General features: G+C 37.7%; 2 protein-coding genes across 2 annotated transcripts; one reads left to right on the forward strand and one right to left on the reverse strand.

Annotated features, from left to right (window-relative positions):
• Positions 1-12,081: 12,081 nt before the first annotated feature.
• Positions 12,082-16,787, reverse strand: LOC106661664. The gene is made up of 4 exons (XM_024227935.1): positions 15,874-16,787; positions 14,226-14,416; positions 13,851-14,024; positions 12,082-12,943 (listed from the first exon to the last, which is right to left on the reverse strand). The coding sequence occupies exons 1-4, from the start codon at positions 16,661-16,663 to the stop codon at positions 12,083-12,085; spliced, it is 2,016 nt and encodes a 671-aa protein (XP_024083703.1). The 5' UTR covers positions 16,664-16,787; the 3' UTR covers position 12,082.
• LOC106661950 (trypsin-1-like) lies at positions 13,033-14,576 on the forward strand. The gene has a single exon (XM_014385725.2). The coding sequence runs from the start codon at positions 13,728-13,730 to the stop codon at positions 14,559-14,561; it is 834 nt and encodes a 277-aa protein (XP_014241211.1). The 5' UTR covers positions 13,033-13,727; the 3' UTR covers positions 14,562-14,576.
• Positions 16,788-18,133: the final 1,346 nt, after the last annotated feature.

The raw sequence follows: 18,133 nt of genomic DNA on the forward strand, positions 1-18,133 counted from the left end.
TTACTGTCTAGATAGACGATCAGGCATAGGTTGTCGGAACGTTCGATCCATTTGCTCAATTCGTTTTTAATGAGCTGAATATTCAGAGGGTGTGACTGTTAGGTGGATACGTCGCGGAGTTTTTTTTCTCAAAGAATTCGGTAGGATAAGATAGGAAAACCAGGTCAGTTAAATAAAATTGAAACGTATTCTGAGAGGGGAATCAAATTTTAAAACGTTCAAGTGGCTGACTTGTCGGCGAGGATCAAAGTAATTTGAAAATTTAACGATAAAAAATCTATCAAACTCAATAATATTACGTGATGAGTTTAATTTATAATAAAATATTCTCGCTTATATTTCCTCAATTTAAACATTTGTTATTAATTGCATTAGAAACATCCCATTCAAAACAAAACGGCACGAAAAATTTATTGACATTTATCAGAACTCAACACAATTTATACAAAAAAATATTTCTTCCTTAAATTATTCTCTGTAGTCAACTGGCATTAATTATTATATTCATATCCATCTATCTGTATACCTATATATCTCTTTATCTCTTATTCTCATCCTTTTCCTTTCTCGCTCTCTCTCCTTCCCTCTTTCCCCATGCATGTATTTACCTTTCTCTTATTATTTTCTCTTTTTCTCTCTTTCCATCCTTATCCCTTTCTACCTGTCTACCTTGATACCTTTTTATCATTCTGTTGATCTCTTATTGACTTTCTCTCTCTCTCTCTCTCTCTCTCTCTCTCTCTCTCTCTCTCTCTTTCTCTCTTCTAAATATTGCTTAGCCTATTTTTACCTTAAATTTACTTTAAATATTCCAGTATTTGAAACACACTTCTCATTATTCAATAAAACGTTGATATTTCATTTGATTTATGCATTGAATAATTCTGATAAAGCATCACTTAGCGTAACAGATCAATTTTATATTTATGAATTAAGGCAGTGACTAATATTTTTTTGATACTGTGCTCCCTGAGCATCTCACATCATCTCATCTCTTCACCATTCTATTTGTGTTTGATGTTTCTTAGTCACATCAACCTGAAAAGAATGGACATGGATGCATGGAAGCTTCGCCGACAATTGTTAAAGCAAATTAAATCCGGTTGTAAAAGTTATTTGAATCGAGTTCATAGCCGGTGCCGGAGGACATTCAAATCTCATCTTTCTCACCGCCAGTCTTTGAATGAAACTCGACAAAGGGGACCCAGCGCAAAACGGTCGTAAACCCGAGAGGCGTATGCGGATGCAAATGGAGGGTAGTAAAATTAGCCACGGCGTGAGGTTCCAACGGGCCGCATTTAAGGATAAATCTCTAAGAGGTTTGTTTTTTTAAACTGAAGAAAAACAATTGGCATAAAACGCTGCTCTCAGGTTAATAAATCGGGGACTTTCTAGGCCATGGAGGAACAGTTTTTGTTGGAATATTTCACCCCGATAAAAAGGTCGGCAGAGGTAAAATTCCCCACCGGTCGGCAGGGGGCCCTACCAATAAATCAGCAGCAAATAGTCGGGTGCAATGTATCCAGTAATTAGACATAAACGGTACCTGGGATGTATACCGCATTCAGTTCGGATTGTCTTCTTCCTTTTCAAAAACACAATCTGTAATTTAAAAGATGAAAGATATTATAATGAAATATCCATGAAAAATAAATAATTTTTAAATAGTGAGATTTCTTCTTAAGGTCTGAAAGGTGATGAACTTGTAGTTTGGAGCTTCCTACCATTTTTCGGTCTGCTTGTCTATGCAGTTCTAGTCTATCAGATTCCTTTTAACATTTCAATAGCTTCTATGGAGCTTGTTTTTCTATTTTAATTATTAATAAATTAAAGTTTGTGTAAAAAAAAAACTCGAAACGCTGACCTACAAAAATAACAAGCATAGAAGACCAGATTGATCGGAAACAAATGAACAACTATAGGTCCATCACCCGACTGACCTCAACAAGAAATCTCTCAACAGATGATTATATAGATAAAAACGTTTATATAATAAAATTAACAAATTATCAGAATCGTTTTAAAAATCCTGCACTACATATGCTTAATACCTATACAATGAAGGAACAAGCAAGGCTACAAAGTAGTAAACTATAACGCTTTAAAGTAAATCAAAATAAGTTTTTTCCTAAATATAGATTAAAAAAACGAGAAATCTATGACAAACGTCAATAGTGAGAAAACGCACACTGTGCCAAAGCGTTAGGCACCCAAAAACACAGAGTAGATATCAAATAAAATTGGCAAAGAGTGAAAATGATGTATTGAAATTTTGTGAAGGGGTTTACAGGAAAAAGGGATATACTAAAATTAATTTGGTCTCATATTTGTATCAAAATTAAATTTATTTTATTTGTGTAGAGATTAGTGACCGTTAATCGATAGTTATTCAGATATCGTGAGATGCGTCGGATTTATTTTATTGTTTTAAAATCATTTTCGTTTGTCTATTTTTCGTTGTTTTGGTCAAACTCGTTTCTTTTTAAAACAATTCACACACTCTTTCCACCTTTCCGAAACATATACAATAGAGAGGATCGTACGAAAATCACACAGAAACAATACTGAAGAGGGCGAAAAGTCAAAATACGTCTGACAAACCAAAAGAGCAAAGACTGACAGGCCAACATTATCGGAGCAGATCAGCAACAGATTCATCACCTCAAAGTCACAATGACGAAATCTCAAAATTAAAAATTAAATGCAGACCACAAACCTATTCCTAATGAGGATGAAATGTCGAAACGCGCCTGACAGATCAAAACAACAAAGATAGGGAGATGAAAATAATCGGAAACAGCTAAATTACAAATCAATATTTATCCTGCTCTAGGTGATGAGATGCACACTAAACATTTTCGACATGAACATATTTTATTAATGAAATATACCATACCTTTGTTTTATTGCAAAGGTTTCTTTTCAAATTGTGCTGCGAGTTATATATTTTCATATCTAAATCTGATTATATATCCTCCAAATAGCCACATTTTCAAAGAATTTTTTAAAGTCCTGTAAAATAAATTATATTATTTTCCGTCTGCGAATTATTGTAAGTAATTTTATAACTTTTCATGCTCATGGCCCGCTTACTCTCACTGTATTTTATGATTTTTTATTTATTCATTTTTTACCCATTAATATATATATTGACCTAACGGATTTTCGCTAGCTTTGGTCTTTTTTGAGTTATCAGACTAAATACATTGAAAAAAAGTGGGACAAGGGAGATCATGTGACTAAAGCCCTGATTGTTCTCACTTTTCGATGATTGCCCGATCATTTTGGTCTGCTTATCCTTGAAGTGTTAAACGAATTAAAATTCACAGGGGCGTTTCGCCATCCTCAGTTTTGGATCTCTGTTCAGACCAAAATTATCTGAAAAGGGAATAAAAATTGGATCAGGACTACATGGAAAGTAACATATTTCATTTTTTCTATATTTTTAATATGCATACTGAATTACCCTTAACCCTCAGTGTTCATTTTTTAAAATTATTTTTCTTTATTAATCACCTCCTTTTGTAGATAATCCGCTTGCAAAATGCTAATTTTCTGTGGAAAAAAGAAAATATTAATAAACAGAATGTCCATTTGAATCTCAATTGATCCAATTTCACAATTAGCCTCTTATAAAAAGTCAGTGACTTTCCAAAATATTGAAATTAAAATGGCTCGGAGTCTGGACAGAATAGTATTTAATCAAGAGAAGTGATTAATCACAATTAGTCTATGGCCAATTATCATTAACCAAACTATCCCACGCGTTGACTGCCGTTCTACAAAAAATAAATAATTGGGAAAATGTATTTTTTCATTTTAGTTGAAAACAGTAAAGGTAGCCATTCACAGCCATCAGCCAAAGATGATAAATGATATGAGAGAATGAATGAGTGAAAGAAACAATGACAGATAAAAAGTCAACGTGAGAAAAACGTGTTTTTGTGTGGAATGGAAGGAAATGCAGATATACATAGAAAATAATGAAGAAGATGAAAAAATCTATGAAATACGTAGTTATCGTTTTCATTGTTTTGTAATTTTTCGGGCTATTTGGCCCATCTTCAGTATCCCAAATGGGCTAATTCCTGCCCCCAAGTAACCCACAAATACAGGACCGTTCCTTCCAACATTGAAATAGAAAAGAAGAGATATAGAAGGAGGAGAAAGATTTAAAGTAGAAAACGTTTTTTGAGAGATACAGATAAATGGAGAAAATAGGGGAAAAGGGGAATAGGATGTGAGAAATAGAAAGAAAAAAATTCTAATGGCGACGTTAAGGCGAGCGATATTATTGCAATAAAAAACTAATCTTTTCAAGAAAAAAAAATACTGCACACAGTAATAATAGCCTGTTGGTCGTTTAAAACTATCAAAACCTCCAAGCAGACAACTGGCTTACTTAAAATGGCAAAAACGGCCCAAGTCAACAGCTATTTATTCGAAAACAACAGAAGCTGAATTAATTTTATCCCACGATAATAAAAACACTTCTGTTATAAATTTGTACCCGCCGAAAAAGGAGCGACAGAAACGAGCAATTTAACAGCATTAAAAACGGTTTACGGTCCCTGTCTTAGGAATTGTTTTCACACGAGGCGCCCCCGGCTAGGGCCGAAGCCCAAGTACTATTTTAGTGATTTGTTAATCGTAACTGTCCGCGGGGACGTCTTTACGATTTACGAGCATGGGGTAAAATCGAGATACCATATGGTCGTCCTCGGTGCTTAGTTTAACCCGGATAATCTTCTTTACATGCTTATTAAGATCGGCTTATTGTACAACTTTTTTTATAGCGTTTTTTTACTACTACGTGATAATGTGTCTAAGCATGTATGATAACCTCCTGTCTGTTCACGGGCCACACTTCATGTAACTACGACCAATACTGCCAAAAATTGTTAATTTCAACAAAATCTCTCCCAACATCAATTTATGCTCTTTTTTATCTGGAACACTATCTAACATATTCCTAACCTTCAATCTTTGTACACCAGCGGCTAGTACCTACAAGGTGTACGATATAGCTATAGACCAAAAAATTATGTCTAAAGTGTTCTCTTAAAAGGTTTTCCTTGTTCAAAAAGCGTTTTCCTGGAGGTTTCTCCTATATTAAATCACGATAGGTTATTACGTTATGACATGTTAATCAATGTAGATGGATCCGCTAAATTAAAAACAGAAAACGGTTACTCATTAGAATGTAATTATATTTTTCAACAATAAAACTCCTGTAGAATGGACGACCTGGTCCGCCTAAACATTTCTTTTCATATGAACCATTAATTGAACATAATTTGGGACGGAAAATTAAAAGAATCTCACATAAACAATAACTGCTTATTTTTACTACCTAGTTTGTCACAGTTCCAGATTTAGATTTTTACAGCCCTGCTTAATTTTATATCAACCATCCAACAAAACCCACGTCCATTTCCATTTTACTTGGAGCCTGCTTGTAATGAGTGTGTTAAGGAGAACTGGGTTAAACATAGCACCATATGGTCAGAAATGAATAAACGTCTGTCTGATCCATAGGTCAAGAGTATTTTTAATGTTGCAGAAATATCGAATGACCATGCGATGTTCGACATATGGAAAAACTTTTGACATTGTTTATTTGCGAGGGGAAAATGCTGAAGAGGCTCGAGTGGTTCATAATCGTAGAGCAGATGCTTCTGCTGTCGTTACTTGCAGTTTCCGCGAGTCGACATCAGAAATATTTTGAGAGCAAACAACACGTGTTAAGCGACGGCCGTTGTTTCGAGTGGAACGTCAACATGTTTATTATGTTATCCATTGTTCGATGTAACAAAACCGCACTGCAGAGTTCCGACCGACAGAACTGTTGGAATTTTCTTTCCTTAGAGTCTGTCATTAATGTTCAACCCTTTAAAAAATAATAAAAAATAAATGAAAATAGAAATAAAAATTTTAAAAAAAGCCGAAGAAAAAAAAACGTGTGTCGTAATTTTTGAGGCTATGATGAAGTGACGAAGAGAATCGGTTAGAAGAGTAAATTAAGGGGATCATTAATCAGCGGTCTCGACCGGATCTTAGTGCGGTTTTGTTCCCGCCGGAGAGCAATTAGCTCTCCTGAACACCCATCCAAATTCCTTTCCGATGAAAGCCTTTTCCAAAAATTTCAACATCAACTGTCAAAGAATGAGAAAATTACTAAAGAAGAAGTTTATAACGGGCTAAAGTGATATTAAAAAAACATCATAATGCACGCAGGATCAACCATAATCATATAGCAGTTACTGGATAAACAACGGAACAAAACTTTCAAGCATAATTATGATCATAATTTTATAATATTATAAAAGTACACGTTTTTGTAAATAACTTTACTTAAGAAGCGTGTATGTACAGGTTGCTCCATTTGCTTTTCTCCGATCACTTTGCCCACCCCTAAGTTATGTCGTGATTGCAGTTGCATCGTATTCTAACATAATAAGGGTGGCAGTTTTATTTCTTCTCATTGCATAACCTCCAAATGAGTTCTTGAATGAACGTACGCACGTGTAGGTGTTTTTCCAGTTGCCAGTGACCGGTATTAGCCCTATCTTGCCCCTGAGTTTTACAACAGGGGTATTTACGATGTGTGTACGATGTTAATTCGTGTTAACTCGGATAGAGCAATGTCCAGTAAGATCGTGAACACCCCCTTCTTTTCTTGGCATGTCAAACGTTAATTTTTCCGCAATGCTGCATGTGGTGACTAGTAGAACCAAAAATAAAGCTATAACAGTCCTTGAAGGCTTGTTGTTGTTCGTGCCGACATACCTAACCTGTCTCCTAAAGTCTAACAAACTACAACTTTATAGGATAAGGGATGTATCTATTATGAACGAGAGTATAAGGACAGGTCAGAAATTAGCAAAAGAAATGTATTGGTCTGATTTAATTAATGCGTATTTAAGAATAATAATAAGTGAACACAAAAAACAGCTGTTAAATTCATGTCTGCCATGTTGGTTACCTACGCCCTAACGGATAGCAAGGTGACTACATTTTCAACCTAACATCTAACATTGGCCCTGATCTGTTAGATCCAGCAATGTTAACCAGCCGTTTCTTACATGTCTACGTCATCATTGTACTCGATCTACCTAACAGGGTTAACACAAAGAGCGTGAACACCCCTAATATTTAGGGGTTTGTTAGTTTTCGTTAGGGCTCTTTAATAATAATAATTTTAAAGGGGCGTCGGTGGCCGCAACGGTTTAGGCGTTGACACGGCGCTCAACACTAAAAGGTAAAGGTCCCGGGTTCGAATCCAGCGGCCCTGCATTCGACATACTTACAAATGGGCTTTTTTTTCAAAACCGGCACCCCGAGGGTTGATTATAAGCTCTGCTGTTGCGAATCCTCGTTAAAAAAAAAAAATAATAATAATAATTTTCATTTAATAGTGTCTGGCCTCTGCCTAATCCTTTTGGTTTTCACGGACCCATATTGAGATTGAAGAGTCTATGTAACGTTGTTAACCCAAATATAGTTGTATATATTGGGGCTATGTTAAGGCTATTTTGTATATGCATGGTCTTGCGTTCCTCCTCTGGCCAGTTTGTCTGATTGTTCTTTAACCATTCACCACCCCTATGTGCCCTAGGACCCATAGGTTGTTACGTTTTCCCAGGTTTTGAAGTTTTTCGACCCATTCGCAGATTTGACGCATTATTTTCGATGTGACTCTTTCCATACTAATGTTTTTAGGACTGCTTGACCTTATGAGGATTTTTTGTCAGTGTAACTTCTTTTATGATTTTCACAGAGAACAGCTTGAAAGACCGAGCGTTTTGATTGCCAATATTTTAGGCTTGTATATACCTGATCAGGTTCTTTCTAATTTGGACTCATCTGTATTCCCTATTTTATTTGCGTGTTCCTTCCATAGTTTCGTGGAGTCCTCGGTAATATTGTTTTATGACGTCTTTTACAAGTTGTAGATCCACACCTTTTTGTAATATTGTATTGCATGCACTATGGGACGTCTGGTATTATTTTTAAAAATCCGTTTTTTGTTTGAAATGGATATGTATAGTCCCAAATTGGGTATATCCATGCCATCCATATAAACTGGCCGTTTTATGTGGAGTTAAGTTATTAATTGTTTAATGCGATAACGAAATTTCGTAGAATGGGTTGATGCGGTGGTTTGACCAGGTCTGAATTTCATCAAGCACTATTTGGGTATTTTTCATGTTTCATTTGGATTTTTACTTTAAGAAGAAGCAGTTTTCCCCAAAACAGAAAAACTTCTGCTTCCCTTGATATTTTCCTGAAACCAGTCACTTCAATTTTTCTCCAAATATACAAGTCAGAGTTGTCTGTAAATTTTTAAATTATTTGTTCTTAAATTCAAAACTATCTGTAGGTTTCGTATCCTTTAATAGTCAATCAATAAGAAAAGAAAATGGATTTAAATTTTAATATCAGATGTCTTACTATCAGAAAAATTGTTTCTTTTTGCAAGAAATATATGCACAAACAATTAGTTATAAAATGATTAATAAATAATAATAACAATTTTGAGCTCAGAACAACGCAGAAAAAACACAACCGTTTTCTTAACTTAGAGATTGTTAGAATATTTATTGAAAACATTTTAAAATTTTAAAAATTAGCCTGAAATTTTAATATTTTAAGTTGTTTTTGTAATACAATTTTTTTTGTGAAAAGATTTGTGTCAAATAAGTTGCGCGTTAATTGTGATTCGTTTTTGGAATTAAAGAGTCAAGGGCCTAATGACCGGATCAATGTATACAAGGAAGTACACAGGTGTATTTTTATCGAAGTGATCAATAACAATCCGTGACATGATAAATATTTGTCTGATTTATTGTTGTACGTTTAAAATCATTATCGGACGTTTCTTACGACCGGGAGAAACACTCGATTGCCCGCTTCCTCAAAATTGTTTGCCGAGGCAAAGACCTCTCTCTCTCACTCCTTCCTTCTCTCCGGAAAAATTGCCCAGTCTCATTTCGTCCCCCATTGTTCGGGGATGTTGATTCAGTTTTGTTCTACCTGGAAAAGACAGATGGACCGACGTGGGACATCTCGCCGAAGGGGTAACCGCTGAACAAACATTCCTACACTAAACACCTGCCAGGAGGACTTTATTAATATTTTCTCCCCATGAGACTTTCTTTAACAGGACAAGTCGTGCAAGAAAACCGTTGGGTTGGGCTCGACGGAGCAATTTTTGGGAAGCAACCAATCTAATTTTTGTAGGATTTTCTTCATGATGTCTGCAGGCCTGTAGATTGGTCGCTTCCAATCCTGTTGTTCTGCTTATCCTTTCTGGTTTGACTATTTAGCTTCTGCCAAGATAATAAGGTTTTTTAAGAAACCGCCATTTTATGTTACTGTGAAGATCTAAGTAGGAGGTTTCTACACAAGGGCAAAGAAAACCAACAAATATAACTGAGCCACTATCGAGGCTATAGAAGTTAATAAATGTCTGAACCACCGGGAGCCATACACATACAAAGACTTTTTGATAGACATAGTGTATAATTGTGAATTTGAAAGTAATTTGCCTGTGTCACTGAAAACATGTTCTTCCTACGGCATGACTGGAGGAGTGGAGACACTGACATGACAACCCACCTCTTTAACATTATTATTATGTATATCTAAAGATGAATTTTCCTTACTATGATTACGTTTTACCCGGCTAATCATACACCAGATTTGGAATTGAGAAGTGGAAACTTTTGATTGTTGTTCCAATGTGGGAAAGAATCAAAGCGGATCAAGCTAACTGCCAGTTTCCTTATCCCTCTACGGGGGGGTTGAACCATGTGATTCGACTAATGCAAGTATCAGAGGAAACAGAGCAAGTGATATTCAGGGCGAGTCGGCGGACCGAAGGGAAATCTCTTCCCAAATCACTTCCGGCCCGGTGAACCGATAGACGAACCGACGATTCCAGACCGGCTTGTTTCCCCTTAAAGGTCGGTTTTCGAATGATCCATCGCACCCCTTTGACCTCACGACACCATCCGTCAAAATTCCAATACGTCCCGAAAGCTTACAGGAGAGAGGTCGAACCGACAAACGGCGGAGAACACGAATTCTTACGGTTTAACGACCGTGCATACGTCTTTTTGTCAATCCGTTCCTTTTTTCGTCAACATGACTGGACAGAGCGTGATTACAATTTTTCACCTGAATCTTTCTTTCAACGTGCCATTCTTTACAAACTAATGGGGTTGATCACAAAACCGTCTGTGGTTATTGGCAGTTCGGCCCTATAAAGCCGCTGAGATTTTGAAATTGAGAAGCCACCTGTTAATTTAAAAAACGAGTTGTTTCCATTTGCAGTGGTAGTTTGGGCATATGATATCAGAAATGTAAAATACATCTAAAAGAAATAATGGAAAATACAATATTAAAAGTGTATGGACTAATAGTGTATTTATTGTGCTATCAAATGTACATTCATGTTCCAAATAAACAGTCAGCTTTAACATTTTTTTAAATGACTTTATTTCTGCCTGTTCCCTTTATCAGACTACAGGCATTAGAATTTCCAAGTACTTAATGCAATAGAATACATCGATTAGGTTTCGTGGTCCGATTGACTAAATAAATTCTTTTCAATTAATTAATCTTTAATTAAGGTATTGGTTTAGATACAAAAGTCAGTGTCGCGATCGGAATTCAACCTTCGGCTAAATACACCGCTGCTCTACCACTTGATATATTGTGACTTCAATCTACTCGGACACCAACGGAAAAATGGCAAAAAATGGCTGTTTCTGCGTCTGTTATGGCTTATGTTATGTAATGTGTACTTACACGTTGTGTTTAATCCTTTTGGTAATAGTTTTGTTGGGTTAATGTTAAATTTTGTTTCTATAAGGTTTATGAAAGCACTGTCCGTTGATATTGATGGGTTTGTTTTTACTGAGGTTGGTCAGTCTTTTCTACTTTTCTCTCTCTCTCTCTCTCTCTCTCCTCTCTCCTCTCTCCTCCTCTTTCTCTCTCTCTCTCTCTCTCTCTCTCTCTCTCTCTCTCTCTCTCTCTCTCTCCCTCCCACCCCTCTCTTTTTAGTTATCTTCATACATGACGTTTGCATTCGGTATATTCCACACCGAATAAAAAAGTTCATTCAGTATTCATAGGAAAAACTACTTCTAAAGAAATGCAAGTTCGAGCTATTTTTGTCAAGATGTCTTCTAGGATTTCAAATCAATTTTCAGGGCCACCACACCGATCGAGGGGTAGTTAGCTATTGGATGTAGTAGGTACTCCGTGTTAACATATTGATTGCCCCATTACCCTCCTGTGTGGTCCCTAGATTAAATACACATTAATATGTCCCCGGCAATTGCCCCTACGTTCTGTTTACCATACCACATTTTTTTTTTTTTTTGACGTCGCTGTGGAAAAAAAATTCCGAATTTATTACCTATCAATTCAGTGGCTTGCACTCAGTTTTTCTTTCCAACGCTGTCTTGAGGTGTCTTCTTTCGAGCGTAGTAATACAACATTTTGAAAATATGCTGAGCTATTATTTTACATGTGCAACGTTTTTATTGTGGCTGGTTAAAAGTAAAATTGTTGGCTATTTGTCCATTTCTTCTCACAGTCAGAGACTAGTATGCACCCCATTCTAATGACTATTAATTTAACTTCTGCCGTTAAATTAACACAACATTATTGCAATAATTAGGGCTAGGGTGCCACCACTTTTACATTGTCACTGTAGTTATCACATTACTTCTTGCCAAAGTAGTAGTAAAGTTCTAAACCAATGCAAAAAATAAATAAATACATATATTGTAACTCAAAACAATTTAGCTGTGAATAGTCAAACAGTAAAGCTTATTGAGTCATGATGGACATGATTCGCAAAATGGATGTCAGTTATTTCAGTTTTCAGTTGTTACGTACATAATTTACGTTTGTACAAGGTCTATTTAATACCCTGTATTTCTCCTCAGATGCCCCTAATCCTGTGTAATTATCACACTGGTACTAATGTTACACCAACTGTTCTTACCTATGTAAACATTAAGATGTAATAATCAAAGTGACATGTGCTCAATCATCTGATTTCAGTTTAGTGTATTTTATAAAAATTGGGTAGAAAATTTTTGAATAAGTTGATGGTGAAGACGATCGTGATGACGAGGTAAACGAATTGTGATGAACCGCCAGAGCTCTGTGCTGTACTGTGCAAATCCGGCATGACGTAAATTTGAGCTTTCGACAACCACTCCTTATGATCGGCCAAGCTTTCAAAGATGACTATCCCTTTTTTAGAAATGCCGCATTCGTCAACACCCTCGAAAACCAGCCTCGATAGGATTCCTATTAATCGATTCGCGCAGATCAAGGGTCCCCCGGAGTCGCCGCTGCAAGGCACCACTGTGCCGGACATAAAAGAGCAGAAGTGCACGGATAGTTTACCGCAACCACTACCAGAAACTGGACGGATGATGCCCTTGTGGAGGATGATCGGCGATTTACGGTCTTTGTCGTACATCCCGAAGAGGAAAATTTCGCATGTCTTCACGTCGTGGACGCCACCGCCCAGATTCCTGAAGTAATTAGTAAAATTCGCATCCGCCCTCACCAGCGCTATGTCGTTCTTGTCCTGATGACCGAAGCCTGGGTGGAATATGATTTCCTTAGTTTTGCTGATTTTGAAAGTATTCAGTTTTACTTGCCGAGCGAGCGAGACGTCGCGATGATCGACGTAACGCCCGTCAATGCCAGTGAAACAATGGGCACAAGACAACACGACGTCCTCCTTGATGGCTACACCCGTGCACCTCTTATTCGTTCCATCGTCGTCTATCAAAGTTAATATCAACAATACGAACTGAAGCGCTAGACCGTCTTCGACCACCTCTCCAAGATGCATATCTGTATAAAATTTTCCAAATAAAATCTTACAAGTAACAAATAAATAACATATGAAAAAAACAAATTGGATTTATTTCTAAATAGGTTTATTAATCACTATATAACATGCTATCGATTGTAGAAAGCAAACCTCACCCTAAATGTGTGTTAATTTTTGACATGTCTATGTTTTTGGGGTGAATGCACTTGTTTTTGCGTCATAGATTCCACATTTGGTTAGGTTAGAAATGGTTAGGATTAGGTAAGGAATGATTTAAGGAAGGGTTTGGTTAGAGCTAGGTGAGGATCGGGGTTAAGTTTAGGTAAGGATAGGCTAAGGGATGAGTTAGGCTGGAAAAATTGACGTAGAGCAAGCATATCAATTCACTTTCCTTTCCAACCAGGGACGGGTTATGTTAGATTAGGTTAGATTTTTGTGAAAACATCGGGCAAGAAATAACGTTTTTTTCGGCGGGAAATTAAATCTCCAGTATTCTTTATTTTGTTTTACAGGAAAAAAATCCTTACTCTGGGGTGTTTGTCAATGTCTAAACAGTACACATATTGGTTTGCGTCTGTCAAAAATACATTTTCTGATTGCTTTTGGTTTGCTTTCTTAAAAATGACGTCCAGCCCTAACGAATAAAAGAGACGTAATTAATTACATTTCTATTATTGAAGTTTTCAAGTGCGCCTTTTTTTGGAGGGGGTCGTTTTGCCTAGTTATATACCCAGGTTAAGTGTGACAAATAAGGGGGTTGACCATTGGTAAATTATGCTTTATTATGCTCGAACCACCAACCTTAATTAAGCAAAAATCGCAATCGTGGAACATATGTTTTTAAAAAAATATTCATATGTTTGTAATAATTTGTAATAAGTTAGATAAAGCGAATATGTATGAAGGCACGGTTGTCACGAACGCTTCCCATTTCCCATATGCGTTGCTCCTCATATCTCACGTAGGCAATATGACGTACAAAGAATGCACGGCCGTCGCGATTGAAATCAACTTGGCCGTAACTGCAGCGCATTGCTTCCTCGAGAGCGACAAGAACGCGGTCAGCTTCTCGACGGACAAAGTGCTGCTCAGCTCGTTTCTCCGCGAAGGCGATTTCAGGGATCACGAGGTGACCGGCGTCTACTTCCACCCACTACACATGCTGTTGGAGAACGATATCGCCCTTATAAAAACGAACGGGACGCTGAGCCTGACTCTGCCGCTCCTCCCGCGCATGCCCTTTCTGGGGACGGACACATGTACGATCATCGGCTTCGGACCGACCAAGAAAGAAGAGAAAACGGGGCTACGCGCTCCTTCCGTCCTAGGTGTGGCTCCTCTTCCGCAGAACTACTGTAAGAGCCTGCAGAATTACAAGACGTCGTTGATCTGCGTGCCACTCGGGGACGGCCTCGGCCCTTGCCACGGCGATTCGGGCGGTCCTCTCATCTGCTCCGGGACGGTGGTGGGCGTCCTTTCCAGGGGACTCGTTTGGGGCGAGGTTGGATGCGGGAAGCCTCTCTACAGCATCCTCTTCTTCGAAGACTTATTCTATCACAGGACGTGGATCGAAGGCTACGCCGACCGCCGCAAACCGTCTAGCCTCTCTCATAAGATATTCGACGAACAAACATTTATACTTTACATACTCATTGTCGTTTATTGCATCATTAAAATTGTTATCACTTAATTGTTTTTTGATCATATGATGGCAGCTTAGCAAAGCTTTTAAAATCTATACGTCAAACATTTATATTTTCTAAAGTTATCAATAACATTTTGTGTGAGTGTGCTATCACTGTTAGGATCAAACATCTACAATTACTTTGTTTTCTTCTCTCTTCTTCTTTCGTCTATTCTTCACCTTTTCTTATATTGTACTAGTTATCCTATAAGTTTGCTAATTTAGCAATATTTGTGCAAAAATTATTTCATTTAAATGTGCATTTTTAATTATTGAGTCTGCGTCCCCTCACCATGTTTTTATCGTAGGAACCACCAGAATCATTAAGCTAAAGGCTCTCGAATCTACAAAGCGCACAGCAGATTAATTTTTTTTAGATGAAACTTTCTCTTTAAATTATCGATAAGCTGTAAATTCAAAAGTGTAAGTGACTCTATCCATCGGCATTGAATCGGGCCAGAATGTGGGAGGAAATTAGTTGATCATTGTTCAAATTGCGTAATTCTTTATTGTTTACAAAGTGGCCGATTGATATTCCTACGTCGGCTGAGTGATTCAAGCGAGGCCGTGTTCTTAAATGGAGAAAAGCGTTTTTCCTATCCCTTTTGGTACAAAGCAGCAATTATTTTTCCATACATTAAGGCCGTATTCTAATTAGAAACGTTTTGGGAATTAACATCTGAAAAGATATTTCATCCCCTTTACGTTCGTTTCTCGGGGTCATGGGGGTAAATTGATTTATTGGGTGGTCGTACGTTTTGTGAATAATGACGTTAGAATCGGATTTATGGACTGCATTGTGAGCCGACAGCACGTGGTCGCAGTGCACCTGGGTCAAATTGACCCCTGGTGATTTTCCGGCCGGCACCTCTGCACTGATAAAGACATCTGTCCGACCGCAGTTGCACAGTCGGACAGCCGTTCCAAGCTCTTGGACTTTTTCTTGGCACTTCTCTAGAAACATAAGCTAGGTAATTGTTCTCAAAAGGTTTACAGGTTTTCTTGGATTCATGTAGCAAACGTGTCGGTGGTTAAATGTAAGCAATTTGTGTGGAAAATATTGTTTTGAGTGAGATCGCAATGTCCTATAATGAATGCAGCAACAAGAATTCATGAATAAAGCAAGGCGGAGATCTTTGGTGGATTGTATAGAAACATGAAGGATCATTCATGCATTTATGTTCACTAACATTCCTGTACTATTTGGTCAATCCTGCTAGTAAACTAATCTCGCAAAGCATGTTATTTACCATTATTTTACCTTATGACTCCATAAAACACATGTTATTTATTCTTTTATTTTTCATTAGTTATTAACAATGCAAGTGACTAATGCCAGCCAGAAAAGCGAAAATAAACGAAGGCGTGTGAAAAACTGAAGGTGAGTCGACGCCGTTCGTAAGCATCTCCCCGGAAAAGACATCAAGGCTTTTTATCCAGTTCAAGTGTATAAAAAGATCTTCGTAGAAGAGTACGCTGTAAACGGCGTTCCCGCATCCTTCGTATCCCCATATCAGCCCTCGGGAGAGCAAGCCTACGACGACACCATTGCAGATAAGAGGCCCCCCGGAGTCACCGTGGCATGGACTCTGGTTCGTCTCTATGATCACGCAGATGAGGTCGTTTTCATACTGGTTGATAGACCTGCAGTTGACGTCGGTCAGCGGCTTCACCACTAGGTAGGAGAGCATGATCTGTTCGCTGTACGATTTCAGGTGGGCTCCGTATCCGACAATAATGCAGGACAAATCGCCTTGAAACTTTTTGCTGGGGAGGCGCGGCACGTTGACGTGAAACTCGCCAAACACCTGCAGTCCGGCGATGTCGTTTTCCCTGAAAGGTTTGTACATGGGGTTGAAGAACGCCCTGGCCACGTTGTAAGTGACGAACTTGCCTTCCTTGTCCAGCGAGCTCATCTTCACCTTGTGCGGCGAGAACGCGTGCTTGTCGACATCGCTTTCTATGAAACAATGGGCCGCCGTTATCGCCAGGTTGGTAGTGACGGCAATGCCCGAACACATTTTGAACCTCACCTCGACCAGCTGGGTTACTATCAGCATCACATAGCTATAATCGATGTTCCTTAATATACCGGATGCGTTGTACATTTTTCACTGGCCGAATTCAAGCTTTTCGAAATCGTGTAAGGCTCATTAATCAAGTGAACAGTATAAAAAATAAATTACATAAAAATCAATAAATGTTTTGTCATATGACAGTACAAAATATAACCAGTCACATGTGTAAGAAACAATAATTATTTGGAACCTTTTTTTACTTCATTTATTTCTACGGATTCTATTATTACAACTGTACAGGTATTATATACACCCAGCGATTAGATTTCAATTTATGTTTGTGGCATTACGAGCGTTATAGACAAAGCTACCCAATTTAAAAGGTCTCTTATCCATGTTCTATTCATACTAATAATAATTGTGGTGAATGTAGTGTGTGTCAAATGTATGTTTGCGTTATTGTTTACGTAAAAAGGGGCAGAAACAATTAGTCTCAAACTTTTGGATTGAAAACTTTGTAATCTTTGAATATTGGACTGTTTGGCCGATCCATAAGCTTGGCACCCGTACATCCAAATAGGTTTGACTAGGTATGTGCATCTCGTAAGTTTTGATTTTAATGGTAATTTTGATTGTCGGTTGAGAAGGTAATAAAGCATTTTAAATCGTTTGTTGAGTGTCTGTTTTTTAATCGTTTATGTCGATTCCAAATTATTCTTCTATCAAATGTAAGCCCTAAATAGTCAGCTTTGTCGGATTGAGGAACAGGTTCATTGTATAAGACTAAGCTAAGACAAGTCTCACGACATAGTGTAAAGGTGTTGTGACTCAGAGGGTTAAACTTTATTTTCCAAAGATTGCTCCATTTTCCAATTGTTGATATGTGGTTTTGTAACATAAGTGAAGCTTGTGTAGAAAAGGGATGACTTGTTAATATGCCGTCATCTGCGTATGTGGCAGTAAGTGCATTCTCATTTGTGGGCATATCAGAAGTAAAAATTGTGTACAACAGCGGAGCAAGTGTTGACCCTTGTGGCATACCCGCAAGCACTTCTTCCATCTCAGTAGTCTCCGTACTCTGGTTTACTGCGAAATATCTCTTCTTCTATGATTGTATCATCAGATAACAAGCCTGGGGTAAAACTAATTTTAATGTGTGGTGATTAGTGACCATTAATCGATAATTATTCAGAAATCGTGAGATGCGGTCTGGTGTTGTAGGTTTCAGAAAAACATTTTCTTTATCGTGCCAATGTTTCGATCTTTATTGAGATCATCTTCAGGGCTCAAAGTGTTTGTCTTCTGTGTAATTGTGCTATACTTGCGTGTCGTGTTGAGAGTGCCCTAATTTTAATTTGTATAATATCCCTCATGTCATACTTTGTTGCCTGAGAAACATCTAGAAACACTCACTCCAGTTGCGTACAGTTACTGCTGTAACTCTGTGAAGTTGATAAGTAGTGGAATGATCCCATCGCTAACCATATGGAACTTTCCTTAACTTCACAGAATGCGCTGTCGAAATTTCAGCTCTTTAGATCGAGCAGTTTGTCTGTGTGT

This window comes from Cimex lectularius, unplaced genomic scaffold, assembly GCF_000648675.2.
Source record: "Cimex lectularius strain Harlan isolate CLEC.00 unplaced genomic scaffold, Clec_2.1 scaffold59, whole genome shotgun sequence".
Taxonomy (NCBI): domain Eukaryota; kingdom Metazoa; phylum Arthropoda; class Insecta; order Hemiptera; family Cimicidae; genus Cimex; species Cimex lectularius.

Coding starts and splice junctions, on each gene's coding strand:
- LOC106661950 (XM_014385725.2), top strand. CDS start 13,728: ATGTTTGTAATAATTTGTAATAAGTTAGATAAAGCGAATATGTATGAA.
- LOC106661664 (XM_024227935.1), bottom strand. CDS start 16,663: ATGTACAACGCATCCGGTATATTAAGGAACATCGATTATAGCTATGTG. Junction 14,417..15,873: donor TGGCATTAGTCACTTGCATT/GTTAATAACTAA, acceptor TGATAGAATAAG/TCTTCGAAGAAGAGGATGCT. Junction 14,025..14,225: donor TAATTCTGCAGGCTCTTACA/GTAGTTCTGCGG, acceptor CAGCATGTGTAG/TGGGTGGAAGTAGACGCCGG.